The 21,171-nt window shown below is 37.3% G+C and overlaps 2 protein-coding genes across 2 annotated transcripts; one reads left to right on the top strand and one right to left on the bottom strand.

Annotated features, from left to right (window-relative positions):
- The first annotated feature begins 168 nt into the window (after nucleotides 1-168).
- Nucleotides 169-2,688, top strand: LOC311078535 (SPRY domain-containing SOCS box protein 3). The gene is made up of 5 exons (XM_084107382.1): nucleotides 169-292; nucleotides 650-814; nucleotides 1,399-1,530; nucleotides 1,802-1,992; nucleotides 2,093-2,688. The coding sequence occupies exons 2-5, from the start codon at nucleotides 655-657 to the stop codon at nucleotides 2,294-2,296; spliced, it is 687 nt and encodes a 228-aa protein (XP_083963508.1). The 5' UTR covers nucleotides 169-292; nucleotides 650-654; the 3' UTR covers nucleotides 2,297-2,688.
- An 80-nt stretch (nucleotides 2,689-2,768) lies between these two features.
- arhgap1 (Rho GTPase activating protein 1) lies at nucleotides 2,769-19,578 on the bottom strand. Its single transcript, XM_084107381.1, has 13 exons — nucleotides 19,466-19,578; nucleotides 15,409-15,553; nucleotides 11,079-11,171; nucleotides 10,908-10,995; nucleotides 9,459-9,590; nucleotides 9,260-9,346; nucleotides 9,024-9,122; nucleotides 8,829-8,939; nucleotides 8,603-8,679; nucleotides 8,320-8,397; nucleotides 8,099-8,227; nucleotides 7,851-7,954; nucleotides 2,769-4,690 (listed from the first exon to the last, which is right to left on the bottom strand). The coding sequence occupies exons 2-13, from the start codon at nucleotides 15,542-15,544 to the stop codon at nucleotides 4,520-4,522; spliced, it is 1,305 nt and encodes a 434-aa protein (XP_083963507.1). The 5' UTR covers nucleotides 15,545-15,553; nucleotides 19,466-19,578; the 3' UTR covers nucleotides 2,769-4,519.
- Between the last annotated feature and the right edge of the window lie 1,593 nt (nucleotides 19,579-21,171).

Genomic DNA, 21,171 nt, shown 5'->3' with positions numbered 1-21,171 from the left:
AATGAATATATGTTAGTTCGACGTTCACCCAATAGAGGCGAAGGTTTGGATTATTGATATTAATTAGGTTGCGTTACTGGAAGGCTACCAAGGAACTTTAGCAATGGCTTTTTGAAAATTCATTAGCGCAATAGCACAAACGCACGCCTACTTCCATATTAGGATAAATCCAGTGTTGTTTTGACAGCAGTTGTGGAATGTTTTTCTATCGTCCCGCTGTCTGAACAACACCCATATGTAAAGCTGACTGTGCCGTCTTCCTTCTTGGCAAAAGCGGACTTCAAGCGCCTAAGTAAGTTTTAGTTACTCTTCATTACTTCGGGTTACGTAAATTCACGTACACTGTATGTCACGTATGTTTGTTTGTAGTAGTAGCCTACGTGCCGTGTACGTCGTGCTCACCCCTCAGATAACGTTAGGTGTCCACGCTTTAAAATGTCTAGAAATAGGCTCGCTTAGTCAGTCGTCTTTATGTAATAATAACTTAAAGTGTTACGGAGCTTATATATGTATATTTAACTCATAAATATTCAAATGATAGCATTTTTTTTTTTTCGGTAATGGGGAGAATTGTGAGTCTGTTTTGTTTTGTTTTGTCTTTCCTTACTGCATATATAGTGAATGATGTGTATGTTTTTGTATTGTGTAGAGCAAATGTTGCGCTCTTTTAGAGATCACACTTGGGACAGTTGGGAATGGGATCCGGACAGTAAATCTCCTGATGCTCATCTGTCACTATGCCGACAGGCTGTGTATTTTCATGTCAGTCCTCTGCTGGACAGTCAGGGAACCGCAGGGGTCAGAGGCAGCAAAGGTGAGACGAGTGAATAGCGCTGTTTTTGTTGTTCTTACATATTATTGTATTAAAGTTCAATGTTACATTTAATCAAGGTCATACAGGGTATATAAACGTCTAGTTGAACATTAAGTGCTAGTTTGCACTAAGCCTGGTTAAGTTAATTTTTAACTAGTGATTGAAACGCTAATAAGGCTTTTATTGTGCTAGAGTATTGTGTAGTCGTTTTGAAGATAACTGTCATATCGTAACCTTCCTAAAATAATTGCCCAAGTAATTTTTTGAAAAAATTTTTTTTATAAAAATGCATTTCCTTATGATGCTGGCCACCTTTCATCTCCAAAATCGGAGAGTGAAGAGTGTCAAGAGTGACTAGGCCGTTTTATTTTGCCTAAGTCAAAAGACAATGAGACTTAGACAATTTTACAAGCTTTTCAAGATGGCAGCTGCATCAAGAAGAACGAAAATCTACTCAACCTCAATTATTGGTTCAGTGAAAAAATGACTTGGGCAATTATTTTAGGAAGGTGACAATATGTTGAATTTGCTGAATGAAGAATAAGCTCTTCATTACTTCAGAATAACACATATTTCTGCATAAGGTTTCACCCATGGTGAGCATTACTGGGAGATTGATTTCCTTGAGCCTCCATATGGAAGCTCTGTGATGGTGGGGGTTGGTACCCAAAATGCACTGCTTCACACAGGGGACCAAAGGTTCATTAACCTCATAGGTGAGTACAGTCATGTTTCTCTTAGAAGTGCCCATGTTATTTGCCCACATTTTAGGGAGACAATCAATGTGTCATGGCCAAAATCATTAAGTAGGATGTAAATAGCAAATATGGAGCAGCAGCAAAGGTTGATTCATTTAAATGAACAGGAATTTTGTCCCATCAGTGCCTCATAGATTAACAAGGGAGGAAAGAAGAAGACCATACAAAAGAACAATGCTTTTCTTTGAATCACTGAAACTGTTTGTTTCCTGTTTCTTTCTTCAAAAAGGCATTGACAGTGAGAGTTGGGGTCTATCATACAAAGGCTTCATCTGGCATAATGGAAGGAGTCGAAAATACTCAGAGCCTTTTTATGAAAGAAATACAGTCATTGGGGTTCTGCTGGACTTGAGCGCTGGAACGCTGACGTTCTTCCGAAATGGAGTGAACCTTGGGGTGGCCTTCTCTGGCCTAGAGCAGGTAAAGAGGGAAACATCACTGCATAGAGTATGTGGAAGTACTGGATGTAGGTTATATGTGGGTACTTATAAATGCTTCTGGAAGTTTTTGTTCCTTGCAGGTCAGCAAGGCTCTGTTTCCTCTGGTGAGCTCTACTGCCCCTGAAACTGAGCTTCAGCTGGGTTTGAGAAGCCAGAGAATGTCCTCCCTACAGGAACAGTGCATACACATCATCACACAGTCCCTTTCACATTGTAGACACGCACACAAATTACCATTACCCACACCTCTGCTCTGTCAGATACACACACATGCACATTTATAAGAAGGGCATAATCTGTTTCTGATTCGTTTAGATCATGCCAACCTCAAATAACACAATTCTGTCCAGTGCAATAGATTCATTTTATATGCAGCCCCTCCTCAATTTTTTTTTATTTTTTTTGTGCTTAAATAAAAAAAATGAAAAATTCAAAGCCTGTGTGACTGTATATATATATATATAAAATCATATGTAATTATTTAAATTATCCTCTTTCTGTATCTGTATTCCTGTTTGTATTCTTAATTTGTAATTTCTGCACTTGACGAAGTGGCAATGACGAAGTTCCAAAATACTATATAACTGTATTTATTATTAGTTTATTGTACTCTGTGTTGTTATTACTGGAAAAAATATATATTTAAAAGCCAATAAAATGCCTGTTTTTATCTGTCTTTATCAGTTTTTATTTGCTCATCACAACCTGTAGATGTTCTAAAGCTTAAAAAAACAAAACCACAAAAGGGGAAAAAAATATGACACCATCTCTAACAATTTATTACTCTGAATTCACAACATGATATACAAAAGTAAAGATTTCAAAAGCACAGAATACATTTTAACAGCCAAAATGGAAGAAAAGAACCTTCACAAAAGAAGTAATGCAAAGTTCCACCTGGAAACCAGAGATACACGTCTACAGCACAGGTAAACAGGTGTGAGTTTGGATACAGATACAAGAGAATGGCACAAAGTTCACAGATCTGTCCAGAGAAGGGGAATAATTCAACAGCTAATATCATCGCCGGTTCACTCCAGTAAGGCACACAGACACGTGGGTTTGAGGGAGCTTTTCTAAAACTATTTAAGCCACTGGTCCACATGTCAATGCTCAGATGTATTGACATGAATAAGACATTTGCATGACACAGTAAACAGTTACAATTCAATATCAAGGCATATGACACAACTCGTTAGTGCTAAATTAATTAGTACCCAAGTACCTGCTTTATGGTTCTTTTGGACTTCAGATCATGAAACAAACCTCTTTTGTGCGAAATCCTGACAGTTCATATCCATTAATTATGAAATTAAAGCGAAGGGGGAAACTCCCACTCCACGTACAGAGCCCTGTGATACAACTGGAATGTCGATGTACTTATGTCTTTATGTACTCAGACACCAGCAATAACTTATCGCACTATGATATATATCCTCATAGATCAAACCACAATTTTACTAAGAGGACAAAATTACGTCAAATTGTTTGCTATTCCTAATCTTTGGGCTTTTGTTTCAAATGCGCCCATGTGTAATGGCACTGTCCCCGACAGTTTTGTCTTCTAGTTACAAATAAAATTTACCACAACCATTTTAACCATATAATCTTTGGCCAAAATAAATATTTCTGGGGTATAATATAATACAACAGCATTACTGAAAAGACCACACACAAAATACACAAAACTCCACACATACAGAGAGAAGGGTGACTGTTGGCAGATATATATATATATATATAAAAAATCAGCTGTTTCAGCATCAGGAAATTTGTGCTTGCCATAAGAGTATCTGCGCTGTTCCTGGAAATACTGAGACTCAAAAAAAAAAAAAAAAAAAAAGTGAAATGGATAGTAGAAATAATAATATAAATTAAGTGTGAATGAAAGATCTTTGAGACGATACATAATACCATTATACTTTATGTAATAAGAAAGAAGCTTGTTTAAAATAAGTGTTTCAAGTTTTGTGTAGTAGTGCTTTATACTTGTCCATAGCTTATGCCAGCTATGGCTTACAAAATAGAGGACGTGTGCATTTAGTCTAATGTTTTTTTCTCGGAAAAATGAACTGAAATGAACTCGCATCGGTCAAGTCGAACAAACAGTATCCAAAGTACAGCTGATGAGCAACAAAAAAAAAGAAAAAAAAGAAAAGAAAAACGGCTGCCTGTACTGGTTTATTGATTTAGGCCTCTGCTAACAGACCTTATAAAACTCGTGTGCCTGTGCTGTACCATTATGTCTGCTGAAGCAGCTACATGACTTCTGCAGGGGAGACAAGATGATTGTCAGAATTTAAATCACAGCCTAAACTTTTGTGAAAGCTTGACCGCCCTGCGCCTTCTAGTATCCTTTTCGTGTAGCTTCACCCAGTTGAAACACTCATGCATTTGACAATACGGAGGGAGACACGAAGGACGGTACATAGCAGAGGGGCAAAAGCTATGGAACAGGGAAGGGACAATAACCGGGGTGGAGTCAACGTGAAAAGTTCTCCTGCTCCTCACTGAGCGAAGACCTCCTGATGTAGGTCAAGCAGGATGCGGGTGAAGTTGTTGATTGGCCCGATTGCGCTGAGTGTCATGGAAGCATCCTGCCCCCACAGCAAGTTGGGCCCAAACACCACAGCCAGGTTGGCATTGGTCATCTTATTGAACTCACTCTCAGCAGACACCTGCACATCAATAACAATAAAGATCAGAAACACTAACGGGCTTAAAGGAGAAAGTAGGAAAGAAATACTGAGCAAGATCTATTAGCAGGGATATTTAATGCTGGATTGAGGTTATCTGTACAATTATCAGCTATTTTTGTAAGGAAAACTTATAATAAAAAAAATTGTGTTGGGAAAGTATAATAAATTAATAAAAATCCTATTTTTAAAGTACCCCTATTATGGTATTTTAAAGGTTCATAATTTTGTTTTGGAAGTTTCCTACTATAAGTTTACATGTAACCAAGGTAATAAAAAAATAATTTAAATAAAAAGCTGTAATATTCTCATAATATACACTGCACATCACCTCATTTCTCAGCAGTGTTGGGGAGTAACGGAATACATGTACCGGCGTTACGTATTCAGAATACAAATTATGAGTAACTGTATTCCGTTACAGTTACCATTTAAATAGTTGGTATTTAGAATACAGTTACATTGTTGAAATCAATGGATTACATAACGATACTTCTGTTTCACGAGTTTATTCACTCTCTAAATAAATTAAGGCAACTCCATGCATTTCCCAGAAGCCCCAATATGAAAACGAAAAAATGCGCGGTTTGCGTGATCAGTCACAATGGAGTCGGAAGAGGAGCAGCGGGAGCTAGAGGTAGAGATGGAGCCGGAACAACAGAGCCAGGGCAAGAATGCGTTTCTATCTTGGAAATTCAAACAGCATTTCACATTAAAGAAAGAGAAGGGAGCACGAAATATAACTGTGCAGTGCGACCTCTGCTTTACAGCAACCAACCTCCTTTCAGCGTCCAACTCCACCTTCAACCTGAAGAAGCATCTTAAAGTAGGCCTACGGGGTTTTTTTGTTTTTTTTTTCAAATACGTGCAGTCAAAACTTGAAATATAAATTCTCAGAAAATGCATTAATACCAATAGTGAAACATCTGTATATATCCATACTCCCTTAATAAAGGAGTCCAGACATTAGAAAAATATCGGTCTACATGCGTTTTATTTTTAATATGAGGGAAATAAAACATGCATGACACAAAAAATCTTTAACTTTTAGGTGCCAATCTGTGAATTACACTGCGCAAACCAAAAGTAATACTACTCACCGGATGAAGCAGGGTTGGCTCTCCACAGAACATAAAATATTCATTTTATTTTATTTTATCGCATTTATGAAAAAAAAAAAAAAAAAATGTTACGGTCGTGTTCTCCGCTCAACCAAGCGGCACTAAAAGACTGCTTTAAAACTTTCACAGAGACCTCAAACAGAAAGCACAAAGCCTTTCTTTAAAGTGAATTTCGTTTTGTATTAATTGTATCTTAATTTTAATCAGTGTTTCATCAACCAATTGCCTGGATTTAAGTAAATATAGCAGACAATAATCAGGACACGGAGGCGCCAGCGCGTGAACTGGAGCTGGTCTCATAAATGAACGCCCGTTTCACACATACTCTGTTTGCAGTGCGTTTTTTTTTTTTTTTTTTTTTACCCATGTTAACAGGTTAGAGCTTTCACACTGCGGCCCGTTTATCCGTTCCAGGAGCGGTGTGTAGATAGTTTCCGCACCGAGTGTATTTCTGCTGTGCCGCAAACGCTGAATTAAAGTGACAGCGCATGGTTCGTGGTCAAAATGAACACAGATTGAGCTGAAAATGTAGTAATTTCACCATAAATGCATTTAATTAAATAAAATGTAGTAATACCATCATAAATGTATTTAATTAAATACTGCTTTTTTTCACAGTCATCTTTTTCTTTTAAGACCGGGGTAAAGCAATGAAAACAGTTTACTTTAACAAGGCGAAATAATGAACAACACTCTCTGATTCGTGGAGGTTGAAAAACAAGTTATTTGTGGCATGCAAGATTTAGCCTATTGTATTAAAATTTAAATGCAAAAGAAAAGGCATGAGAGTCGGCTGTTTTTGTCAATTTTAAGTTTTAATTTAAAATGTTTGCGATTTTAATAGCCTACATGTTAAATTTGTTACCACTTGCTTGCACAACTTAATCTATATAGAAGTAATGCATTGATTAATATGTTGTTTAAATTGTTTAAACTTGAATATGTCTATTAAAGAGTGAATATGTGTAAGAAAATTGCACCGGTGACAAAACTTTTTTTAATAAAAGTTGCTGAAAACTTCTGGATTTGAAATACAAATATTGTGTATGTGTTTGTGGTATCAGTGGATCAGTTACGCACTCCAAACGCATCATATGTGAAAGCACTATAGCGCGTGCTGCTCTCCTGTACCACATACACACCGCAACACGCAGCGCATCCGTATGAAATGTGCATTTCTCTCAGGCGCGTTCACTAGGCTACTGCGAAGATCGCGAGTCAGCATCGTCAACCTCATCTTTGTAGCCGACACTGACAAAGAAAACACTTGTTTATTAATAAACAATTAAAATATCTCCTTTCTATATTTGACATATTCATAATTATTACTTTTGCCGGTTCTTTGTGACAGCTTTTAGGTGCTTTATTGGCATACGCGTCACCACCGCATTCACTGCACCCCACAAGAATAGGCCTGTTTATTAAGCAGGATTTGATGTCCGACACTTATAAAATGCAATTCAATGTGGAAGTAATCCAAGTATTCAGAATACGTTACTCAGATTGAGTAACGTAACGGAATACGTTACAAATTACATTTTTGGGCATGTATTCTGTATTCTGTAACGGAATACATTTTGAAAGTATCCTTCCCAACACTGTTTCTCAGTGACTGAAAAGGTTCAATAAAGGATTCAGACTCTCTAAAAACCCCTCCTTCCCAAGAGCCTACTCTGCTCTGAATGGTCAGATGGCGGGTCAGAGTACACATTGTTCGCGGCAGCCAATAAAGACCATAGGCTGGCATTATGCAAATTTACTTATTTCTTTTGGGAGACAATAACTCCATGTATCGTGCACTTTGATCTTTGTAGCTTTGCAGACCTCTTACATTCATAAACGGCTATATTGCACACTACATGACAGGTAATGTCTGAAAAAGCATAATAGGGGCACTTTAAAAATTTTTTTTTAAATAAATGTAAAACATAAAAAAAAAAGTTATATTGAAATTCTAAAAGAAATATAAAAAAAAATCCTTATTGTCGAACATTGCCGATTATGATGAGTATTACCATTACCTGAGCAAGGAACTGTATGAGGAAGCGCAGTGATGCATAGTTCTCCTCAGGAAGTGACATCAGCATGTTCCGAATTCTTTCTGCCTGAGACTCCGTGTCAACATCTGATAACACAAAGGAATTGTAAATAGTTTGTATGCAAAAACATGTTTTAGCAAATCAGTTAACAAATGTCAGTATAGGCGTGCGTGTGTGTGTGAGTTTTCTGGAAGCTGCTGGAATTTGGAGGTGGTGTGTGGTGTTCTTACTGTGGAAGTTGACAACGTCATTGTAGAGCTGGTAGGTGAGCAGCGGCTCAGGCAGTTCTCTGAGGAACATCTTTAGAATCACAGCTGCCAAGTGGACATTGTCCAGCTGAGTGAAACTCACTTCCTCTCCTATAGACGCACACGCACAAGCAACATTCTGAGGGCTGATGCCAATCGATTTTATGAACAGGAAATGTGTACAGAGCACCACATGACTTTACCAGAGTTATATTTCTGCTTAATATCCTTAACCAAAGAAACATTTGCAGAACGCCGGAATATTCCCTCTATCTGGAGACCTGCAAATGAAGATGGAAAAGAAATTCACATTCTCAAATAAATCAATAAATTTACAATAATCTATAATCAATTTGGCATACCATTCCGGCAATTATATATATATATATATATATATATATATATATATATATATATATATATATATATATATATATATATATATATATATATATAGATAGATAGATAGATAGTGAAAAGACCAACCATTCTCCTGCAGGTATCCAATAGTATCACGCATAACTAGTGGAATTCCCTCCGAATCTGCTGCTCCGAATCTCAATCTGATTTCAAACAACAAAAAAACTCTAAATGGCAATGGCAGGTTTAAGAGTACATTCAGATACTACCTCAAGAATGAAGGTGCGTCATGTTTTTTGTCAGTAACCGTAGCTGTGTGAGATGTGAGAGGAAAAGTGTAAGGAAAACTCACGCTGACAGTGGGACGCCAAACTGCTGGAAAGGAAGAGGAGGACTATGGGGGGGAGAGATCGGTCCAGGGACGACAGACGGCTTCAGAGACAGACGGATCTTATCATCATACCTACACAAAGAAACTCTTGAATGAATTTCTTCTGGGCTAAAAAATGATCTGAGCAGATGTATAACTGCATAAATAATTTCTTACTCTCTGACTCTGTTGGGAATCACCAGCTGATCACACTTCACAACCTCCTCCAGCTCACTCAAATAATTTACGTAATTTATCTTCTGGCCAAACTTAAAGCTGTAACATGAAGTATAGAATACAGGCGGTCAGACTCAGATTACAGTACAGATCTGAGAATCTACAGATCAAGTACAGAATAAAACAGAACCTTATGGAAGACAGAAGTTCAGCATATTAAGCAGTGTGGCACTGACCTGATGATAGGTTTGAAGAGAATAAGGATGGTTCTGATGAACATGGTGGGATGGACGATGTACAGCGCCTTGATATTTTTCTTATACCTGCAACAGACACAGCGATAGTGAAGCTTGAGAGAACCAATTAGAACCAATTGCTCTTGTGTACTGTTGTTAAAGCACTCATGAACCTCTCACTAACAGAAGCATCACTCACTTCCTGTCAAACTCCCGATAGGCATCTCGAAGCCAGCTGAGAGAGGGCTTGTTCTCCCTGGTCAGACCATGATGGAAGTAAATGAGGGTATAATCACTCTCCACATACTTGTCAAGAGTCTGCTTCAAATACCTGCACATAAATATCAATCAATCAATTCACACCAAATATAAACTTCAAATTAGACTGAAAATCTAAACTTATGAGTAAATGTCAACTACTGAAACTTAAGGTTTCATTTATACACTTTAGAGTGTGAAATTTGCTCTTCATAGACACACATGCAATTATCCTCTCAGACAACTCCTGAAGTTCATAACAAGGAACTAAACGGACATAAGACGTCTGTCTCAATTTCACTTCATTAAAAACTTATGGTGCTTTGAACCACTGACTGAACACATGATTGATTTATTACTCTGCATAAATGTCAACCACTTATTTCTTCCTTCATGCGAACAATGAAGGAAGAAATAACCTCAAGAATATGAAATGAAAACAATTCAAAAAATGTATTGCTGACAGGGTCATATACATTTGCCATTTTAAACTAACTTTAATCGTCTTTTTTTCTAGACTAATCCCAGAAACTACTAAATGATGTGACAGTCCCCTGGTTTCACAGGCAAGGCTTAAGCCTAGTCCCAGACTAAAATGCATGTTTGAGCTGTTTTAACTGAAAGAAACAGATCTTAAAATATATCAGTGCCACTGTTTTTTCTCAAGATGCACACCAGTAAAAATAATTTGTCATGTTTATAAAGCCTACTTAAATGTCCTAATTGAACTAAGGTCTAATCTAAGCCCGGTCTATGAAACCAGGTCAGTGTGTTTTATACTTTCTTTTTTTTATTCATAAAAATGACTCATTTTAGTCTACTGAAATTAGTTTCATATTAATTAAGTACATGAATGTGGTTAGCAAAACTGTGCTATAATTTAATAAAACTTTTACTGACACCATTTACAACTATCAAACTCTCTAATAATTTTATCTGAATATTATTTTAAATGTCACACCAAATTACCTTGTCACACCACAAAATATATTATTTCAAAATCTCACGATGTAAGAATATAATCAATATATTTAATTACCATTTCAATTAAAACCTAAATATATTAGGATTAACCAAATAAACTACACAAGAAAACAGAAAACATCAGTTGACAACTCAAAAGTGCTGCTTATATCTTCTCTTTTTTTCTCCTAAGGACAACTTCTCTCCTTGAATCATAATCAATGTTTTCCCTGAACATTTTTGTTCTCTGCACTTGACCTTAATCTTTATAGTGTCTTGTGCTCATCTACGTATGATTGCCTGGACAAATAATAAACCATGTCATTTCAACCACCCATAATTAGGAAAAAGGCAATGCATAGGTGATGCAGCATATTAAGCCCAGCTTGATGAAGCACACAAATCAAGTAAGAGCAGTGACGCCTACATGAGAAGTTTATGATGATCCAGCTGATGTTGGGGGGGCATGCGACAAGCGTTAAAAACGATGACTTTCCGACCAAAGTTATCATCACCTAAAAAGAAAGAGAAAGATCAAGAACTTTAGAACTAGAATAAATGCCAGCTGGTGATGCTTGTGCATTTAATAACATCTCACCTGCCACCTCCACAATCTGATGTCTGGCGATGTCATAGAAGGGGTCGTCCCAGGACAGATGTGACTTGTCACCAAGACTTTTAATGTCTGAAGCTGCAGGAAAGAATATAATGAATGGCACATTTCAAACAAATTAAATGTAAGAGTCTAAAAAATTTAATTTTACAGACTTTTGACAGGATTGGAAACAGGGCTTGACATTAACACCCGCCAATATAAATACTTTAATTGTAGTCTTCTCAAAAAGGCATCTGAAATAATTAAAGGGATGGTATAATGCCCCTTTTCACAAGATGTCCCCAGAGATGTGAAGTTTTAGCTCAAAATACCCCACAAATCATTTTTGATAGCATGTTAAAGTTGTCACTTTTTGAGGGTGAGCAAAAACGCAATAAACGTGAAAAGACAGATGCGACAGCTTGAGCAGACTCACAAATGTGCTCTACTACAACAACTCTTCCTCTTCTCAACACTGCTTGCGTGTTCCCGGGGGCGGGGTTTATGTAAATTTTACGGGAGGAATGTTGCGTAGACCCTACCAGCCGTTTGTTGTAGTCCTTAAAAAGCAACTTCTTTAAAAGAAAATATCTCCCTTTTAGAACTCTGAGCGTCGTAATTTTGCAGATGTTGTTTATGCTCAAACAGCAACATTACACACTAAATAAAGTTAGAAAAGTGAAATCATAATCAACCACCACTTTAACTAATTGCAGTGTGACACTACACTATACTACAACTCCCATGAGCACTACCTGCTCAAGCACCAGTGACTGATGTCACAAGACAATGTAATCAAGAAGTCCCTGTGGAGAAGTGAACCTGTGGAGCTATGTGGCGGCACATACATAAAAGGCTTTACAAAACCCAGAGAGTTAACAATACACAAACGAATACCTGAGGATGAAAAGGAAACATAAAGAAGAAAAGAAAGTTCAACCAAAAGTGGTTGAAGTAGTAATGTCGAGAAAGGCTGGTATATGATACAGCAAAGAAAATCATGTACTGTGGCGATTGTAGGATGTACTGCAGTGAAAAGGGGGTCTCCTTTGTGGATGGGACGACCAATTTTAAAGTCGAGACTATCCACATTATTCCTACGCCCCATGACGCTTTGCGCAAATTATGGGTGTAACTTCCGTTAAGCTGTACACAATCAGTGAAAGACTAGCTCTATGGATGCAATAATATATATTTTTAAACTGTGTACAATGAAATTACATTATTCTACTCGCCCTTCAAACATTGAACATTAAAAGGACATTTAAAAGTGTAAAAGCATCAACAAGGTACTTTCAACAGATCAAACCCCAAAAGGGCGAGTCTTTCCACAGCAAAATCGGACGGTTAAATATCACTGTGGTATTCTGTATTATGTAACATACGTTGCCTTAATATATTAACAAAAAAAACAAAAGCTTCAGCATTGCGTGATACTATTTCAAAGTGATTTCAGTCATTTTGACAGATAAAAAAATTTTTTATGTACTTGTGAAAACAAACCTGGAAAGAGACGTGAGGATTTGGGGAGAAAAAAAGAGATTCTTCGAGCATTAAATCGGGAGAACAGACCACAAATGTGCAGTATATGTTGAACTTTTTCATAATATTACAGCGGAATGCAAAAGGAAAAAAGAAAATAATCATGAGGAAAAGAATGCAGTGACTGAAATGAGCTCTTGCCATATTCTTGTTATAACACGTTAAAATACCAAGTGTTAGCCTACATTATTCTCATGTTATTCTTAAAACATGAAAGAAAACTGATAACTCACTGAGTCAAACTGACGGATAAGCTTTATTTGTAGGGCAATCTTATGATTTGAAATGATTCGTTTCAGTCTTTTTGAATGGAAGTTCCCATAATTCAAAACGCAGTAAGGTCGTCAGGAATAAGGTGGATAAAGGACCATGAAATGTCCGTTGGTTTTCCATATTCTGCAAGGGGTCTGTAAACTTTACAACATATACTTAAACATATACATGCATACAGTCAAACCTTCTGTTAGACCATCTCACAAATGAATTAAGTTGAATAGCTGTCAGCTGTTAAAGGTCCCATGACATGCTACTTTTTGTAGGCTTTAATATAGTCCTTAGTGGTCCTTAGTACTGTATCTGAAATCTCTTTCCAAAAATTCAGCCTCGGTGCAGAATTATAGCCACTACAAGCCAGTCCCAGAATGAGCTTCCTTCAGACGGGCCGTTTCGGTGACTGTAGCTTTAAATGCTAATGAGGAGGAGAAAGGCGGCGCAAGGTGGAGGGTGGGTGTGGCCTATGACCATCTTGCGCAATGGTACCATGCATGTTTGTTTATGTTGGATATATTGCAATGGCACGAAGACACGCAGTCGTTCAAGCATTTCAGTTTGACCCAGAATCTGATCCAGATGGAGAAGCAACGGATGAAGAAGTTGCAACTCAGCGGCTCCAGCAGGACATTTCTGAATGGTTAGTTTAAAATATTATGTCTGGATACGGTACTTTATTCGGATGGTTTACAGTTATTATCATGTAGCTAACGCTAACCTACTGTTGCCTTTTCATGAGAGATCTGTAACGTCTGTAATTTATCTTATTACAATTACATCAAGCTCTGCGATCTTGAAAGGCGGATATCGCGCGCGCCATATAACCAACAGGAAAACGGTTATCCAAATAACAAAGAAATGTACAACACTCGCGTTACAGTGTGTGTAACTTGATGCTGTCTACCTTTACATTAGCGCGAGTAACTGCATAGCTAATGTGACAGCCACATTCTACGTGTAAGAAGAAGGTAACCATAAACAGTAAAGCAACACACTTGTATATCATTTGTTGACTTAAGTTACTTGTCTGAGGTGTGTAGCTGTGTGTACCCTTCGGTGTTCATTTGTACATCCAATTATTGAGCAATTATTATGCTTCGCTCGCTCAAAAGCCATGATATGTCTCGTGGACAAACTAAAATCGCGCGCGCGCGTTCCTACTTCCTAGTTCATTTTCTCATGGGCGAGAAATATTCTCTGGGCGGGCAAAGCCATGGGCAAAGCAGGAAAAGGGGAGGTAACATTTCTCCTTATAACGTCATAAGGAGGAGATTCAAGATCAGCGCAGTTGAGCTTCCATTTTCTCAAAGGCAGAGAAAAATAGCATAAGCTCGATTTACACCGATTAAAATTTCTAGAAACTTTGGGACCATTTACAGGCTAGGGGAACTCATATTAATGTTAAAAAACCTCAGAAAGTGGAAATTTCATGTCATGGGACCTTTAAATTTAAGTACGCAATTAGATAATAGCAATTTAGGTCAACCAATTACCAAGCAATGCTTAATTTTGTCCAGTCTGTGGTGTAAAAAGGTCACATTAGCAATTAAAAAATTTGAAATTTTACTGGCAGTCCACTATATGAAGATTTTTTGGGTATAATGTGTCACAGTTTTATTTTTTTTTAATGTATTTTGCTATCCTCACTTAACTTAATAAATTAACTATAGTGTTCTGCACCAACTAGTAAAAAAAAAATATATATATCTGGTGTCTGAAATTTTTTTGGTTTGACTGTACATACATACACACACTAAAGGAGCTTTACAGAGATAAGTATTTAATAATGACCCGTAGTCTTGATTTGGTTGTATACAGTGGTCATTTACATTTGAAAGGGCTGTAAATCTATCTCCAGACAATTTTAGCACGCCAAAGTCAACTTTAATCATATAAAACGTAATTTCCCAACAACAAAATGGTGGCCAGTGAAAATGCTGAGTGGCTAGTAACTTTGTAAGACCACCAGCCACAGTGGCTGGTGAGAAAAAACAAAACAATGTCAAGACCTGCATGAAAACATCCAGTTTCACAAACACACGCTATAGCGTATATGGCAATAGAGTGATAAGAAGTAAGTCAGCCTCTCTGATCACTCTCATTCTACGTTACTGAATCCTCGGAGCTTCACTGGCTTAGCCAAATGAAGAACCAATTACACTGGACTTCACACACCAGTCCAGTCAAAGTCCTCCTCGGTAAGAGTTTGTCTTTGGGTGTATGGCTGCCTGTGTCGTAAGCGTGTGTGTGTGCTGTATGACTAATGCTGCATGACTACTTGAGTTCTCTGCTGGCTCTTAAATAAGCGGTGACAATTATGTCATCTGGAAGACTTCAGCTTAATTTGCTTCTAAATATAGCAAGCATATGATTGGAATTCATGATAAAAATGGTAGTTCTTTGCAGTTACTTCCTTTTGCTCACACAGCTTTATTTTCCAAAACGAACAGTGTGATTCTGCAAAAAGAAACTACATTTAAACATTATTATTATCCTGTATGACACACACACGTGCACTCACCGGATTTGCTCAGGCTAAAAGGGTCATCTGGTGGCCACTGTTTGTCCTGTACCAGTTTGAGCTGGTCCAGCGCAGCACTAGGAGAGTCGTCTCCTACCAGATCATCTTGAAGGTCCACCAGCAGGTCAGAGGACATGATGGTCCTCTAAGACAACACAATTCACACACAACAGTTAGACATAGAACAGCACAAAACTATACCACACAACATTATACTGAGATCTGCAAATGCTCAGTTCCCTTTACATTAGATTCCTGTCCATCCAGCATAAGCCTGTGCAAACGCAGCGTTTCACACGCACACACTTGCTTGAACAGCAACTGGCTGACTCACATGGGTGACCACAATGACAAATGATGAACAGGTTTGTTTCGTAACACAGTCTTGCTATCTATGAATCTGTCCCGTGAGAATTGTTTAACGAAAGCACCTTTCATAATAAGGCACAGTAATGACAACATAACAACATTAGAAACGGGCTAATATTAATTTAGTTTTCTGGCTTAGATACTGATTCATACATTTAGGTAACACTTTATTTTACAGTGTCATTGTTATGTTACATGTACTAACTGTAACAGTTAACAGTAACTTCTGCAAAATGATATGCAACTAACCCTAAACCAAACCCTAATCCTAACACTATAGTAAGTACATGTTCTTGATTAATATTGCTCAGGACTTAAATGTATAATTAATTACACTGTAACAAGGACATTTACAATAATGCAAGTTTCCATGCACAAAATTACTGATTTTTTAAATTATTATTAATTAAAGCATAGTCAGTTTAGCCTCATACAACAGCTTTGTGATAGGGAAACCAGCATAAATAAATACTATTTATATTATTCAGAATAGCAGGTTTTTATTCATAAATGACACAGCTAATGGACTAGGAAGCAGTTGTGGAATTAAAAGAAACAAATGAGCTTTTGCTTTTGTGCTGTCTTGCACAACTAATAGTTGAAAAACTATTTAATTACCTTATTGCAAGAACCGGTTGTTGCATTGCATTCTATTCTGTTAAATTAGCAAATCAACTAAACAAATTAAATCAAATCAAATTAACTAAAGCATTATTAAAAAAGGATTTGTTTCTCGATCACATAATCTTTAGGGGTGTAAATCGGACAGTTCATCATGATATGACATGATACTGATTATCATAGCCAGCGATACAATATTAGACGATATCTCAAAAATTCTGCAATATGATTCAATTCAATTCAGGGGCATATCGATCGATATAGCGATATTATGATATTATGTGCCTATTTTACACAACCAGTTTTTATTAATTCACAAATGCAACCAAAATATGTAACATGAACATAAATCTGAAAATAGCACATCCTGTACCCCAATTTGGACATCTGTTAAATATAGATTTATAATATTAAAGTTATAAAAGTTATTTAGTCAAGAGCAGTGAGAGATTTTCTCTTTGTCTTTTGGGGTTTAATGAATGACACAGAGAGCAGAAGGAATATTAGCTATAGATATAGATGTTTTACACGTTGCAGTGATACATTGGATCATTAGTCATTTGATCAATGTATCGATGTATTGTTACACCCCTAATAATCACTAGCTTCCATGTCCAATACCATTTGGTGAGCTCCTCATAAACAGTGCATTTGTTTGAAAGCTTAACCATAGATTTCATTGAGAAAATCATGTAGTGTAAAAATGCAGTGAACCGCCTCACTAGCCTTTGCAAGTCTTTCAGATCTTTTCATTAACCAACAGGCATTCAAACATTAAAGCACATAAAAGAACATTACATAGGGGAGTAATGTAAATAATCCACACCATCGAGTGTTTTAATTTGTCATAATCGGCAGGGTCAAGCTTTTTATTACATTATAATTATATTTTGTTCTTATTCTTTTAGCATGAAAATATTGTGGCATTGTGAATGTGCTATATTTGATATCTGACTGTATGTGTGAAGCTGTAAGGCTACTAATGCAGGAGTCAGTAGGGCTCAGACATTGATCTGCTGTGACAGTCCCTCGCTTTGGTGCCGCGCGGCAATGTGGCCGTCCAACCGTATACTGACAAGAAATCTCAGTTTTACCCTATGCTTCTATTTATAGCCTTAACCCTAGCAGAGCCAGCTTCACGTTTACTAACATCTGTGACAGTCTTCATTCTACTGTGACACCCACGTACCCATATCTCTAAATATTAGGATATCATAACATACTTCAGGTGACGTAACCTGGGTCAATCTGTCGCTCTGATCAAAGAACGTGGCTTATCTCAGTTATGTGTATGACTGAGAGTGATTCTGTTGTAAATACTGACAGCAATCTTGCTATAGTCATAGAAATCATATAGAGAAGCTGCTGCTCTCATCATTCTTAAGTAGCTAGTTGTTGCTGAACTATCTCTGATGTCAGTACTTGATCATATATTCTTTGGTTCTGACCAGACAGCACCCTTCCAAAATCAGTCCTGTTCCACTCTACAAATGGTTCTCTAATTCATTACCCAAGATCATCAGCAAAAACAATGCTCCTCATTCACAGTTGTGCTCCAGAGGCTTCAAGGCTGCAGCCAGTGAAGTCAACCAGCACTTCAGACAGAAACAAAGACCCTAAAGAGAGCTTAAATACAAAAGACCTAAAGAAACCCCAACACCTCCAGAATAAACTATACGCTTTCTAAAAGACTGTAGCCTTACAACACCACAATAAAAAAATGGCCAAAAATCAATATTTAGTGCTTTTCTCCTGTACCAATGACCTTATAAACAAACAAGGTCCAACCAAGATTTCCCTATTGTTTATAATCTCATTAATAATACTACGGGGAAAAAAACAATGTGATCTGTGCTCATAGCTAGCTTTCTTCTTCCCATAGATATGGTAGTTTATGTGCGGCAGGTCAACAATCCTGAGTGTCAGGCGCTGCTCATCATCATATTCCCAGCTCCATTCTGCTGCAGCAATCACAAATGCAATAATTTTCTTTTTTCTGTCTAGTCGAGTCATTTAGCATGGTTCAGATGTGCTCAGCACATCTAGCACAGAATAATCTGCAGAGCGAAGCACAAGAGTGTGTGTGGTGAGATTCTGCTCATCTCTCTGCAGTGTGGTCATCCACGCATGAAACCACAGGAGAAAACACAACAAATTAACTGCACGCCTCAAGTGATCACATAAGCAAATGGGTAGATTTTAGGTTAAAACTGTGAATGTAGTTTAGGATTTATTCTACATAGCCCTGCAGTGAAACAAAAGCAAGTCTCTTAATTAATATGAGGCCATAAAAGCTACATAATAATAATAATAAAGAACAAATGGTTGTTTAAACATCCCATATAAAGATTCACTAAAGGCGTAAAAAATGACATTGAATGAGCTGCGTTTATCGTTAACTGTAAACAAACAAGGTACAGCCAAGATTTCACTATTATTTAATTATCATATGAACAATACTATGGGTGCTAGGGGAAACTATCGACACTGGAAGATCGTAACTCATAGCTTGATTTCTGCCCATGCCCATGCCCATACACATGGTAGTTTATCTGAGACAGGTCAGTAATCCTGAGTGTCTTCTGCCAGACAACAACCGCTCATGCCAGCGGTTCTTCGAACTTTTAAAGTGCTTGGGTTCAGCCGTCAAACGTGTACTCTCTTTTTCATCGTCTGGTGTAGTCAACACGTCTAGACTCTCCTGCTCTGGACAGATACGGTCGGATTCCCCAGCGTTTCTAGGGAAACGCAACATCTGGACACGTAACCGTGTGTTTACCCAGCAAGAGTAAACGTGTGATTTAAATAATACGCAACAGATTTCCTCTCAAGTGATGGCGTCAAAGCAAAAATGCTGCACACATATTGGTTCGTTCGTTGTGATCAGTCGACAGTCTGCTAAGCTAACTAACGTTAGCTGCAAACCTGTTTCATCTTGACTTAACAGGACGGAAATTCTAACAAGTGTTGCCCTGCCGTACGGCTAAAGCCTTAATGCGGATCAGAGGAAACGATGAGCAAAAACCCTGCAGGTTTTATTAAATCAAATAAGAAGAAATGAATTTACCTAATTTTCAGCGCTCCCTACTGAAGTCTTCACAACTCTGTCAATCTTGCGAATTTCATTCGGGACTTCCGGTTTGCGATCGTTGTAATTCAGTGTAAACGGCCCGGATGCAGCAGGAGAAGAACGGATGGCCACGCCTCCTATAATGTTTATGTTTATGTTTATCTTTATTGTCTGTTCAGATTTACTGATCAGAAATTCATCTTTGACACTGGCTTCAACAACATACAACCACATTACACACCACATAATAAAACACATAATACATGCATAATAATGAATAAATACATGATTCAGTTAAATTGATACAATATGTGCATATTCACAATACCAAACCTAATTGAGAATCTGATTTAAAACAGTCACTGCCAATGGGACAAATGATCTTTTAAAAATGTTCTTTTTGGCATAAGGTACGCGTAGCCTACGCCCCGACGGAAGGACCTCAAAACAGGAGTGGAGGGGATGAGTCTGGTCTGAGTAAACCACAAACGCCCTTTTCCCTAAAAAATGTGAGAATAATTCTTGCAATGTGCTCTGTTTATGGCCGATAATCTTATTCGCTTCGTTAATTACTCGTGTTAATTTATTCTTCTGTTTCATTGTTAAATTACCATACCATGAAACAATGTTATAAGTTAGAATGCTTTCAATCATCGATCTATACGATAGTTAAGATCCTCCTTTCGATGTCGAAGTTTCGCAACTTCCTAAGTAGACTTAAACGCTGTCTTGCTTTCTTGTGTACATAGTCCACATTATCCTGGAACGAAAGTTTGTCATCAATGATTGTACCTAAATATTTAAAATTTGGTACTTGCTCTATCTTTACAGTACACCTTTTATAATAACTTGTTTGTATGGGAGGCCAACTGTACATTCCTTATTCTGATTCCCACAACATAATTCTTATATAATATGTTGTTATTATAACCATTGGTTGAACAACAGCCATTTATTATGAAATGATCTAGAGCAGGATTAAAATATACATGATATAATGCTTATGTGTGTTCTGAACAGCCCAAGAGCTATTTGAAATGTCAGAAGTTTCCTCCATGTCAACACCCCTTTATTCAGGGACCACTGAATCTCTGAGCAACACCATCATTTTGAGCAAAGCAACAATTATAGGCTATTAATAACAGGGCTGCCAACTCTCACGCATTGAGCGTGAGACTCACGCAATTGACACTTTTCACACGCTCTCACATTTTCTCACGCACAGAAAAATTGTGGAGCAAAGAGGTACTTTTAATATTAAACTAATTCTCAGCTCTTAGATTCCGTCAATTTTATGACGAAATTCAGACAAAAATACGTTTGGCGCTTGTAAATGTGACGTGACAGATCGCTGAGCGCCTCAGCTCAAGTGCACGTGAACCGATCACCTGTTACTTTTTTATTTAAAGATGCAGTACAACTTACCGAAAGTATACATAATATCGACCAATTAGTGTTTTTCAACCACGGAAAGAGGTCAATATAACAGCAGGAGAACAATTATGTCACATAACGTTACATTTACCTCAGGAAAGCCATTTAATGACCATAGCATGTTAATTGAATAGAAAAAATAGCTAGAGAGGAGATTTTGCTGAGCACTATATTATATATTTATTATATTTTTACTTATGTCATTAAATAATTGTTATTATAACAAAAACTGCATTATATTTAATTTAATGTTATTTTTAATAATACCA

This window comes from Abramis brama, assembly GCF_963993115.1.
Source record: "Abramis brama genome assembly, chromosome: 3".
NCBI lineage: Eukaryota > Metazoa > Chordata > Actinopteri > Cypriniformes > Leuciscidae > Abramis > Abramis brama.
Note: the sequence above shows the minus strand (reverse complement) of the source record. Positions and strands in the feature narration are given on the sequence as shown.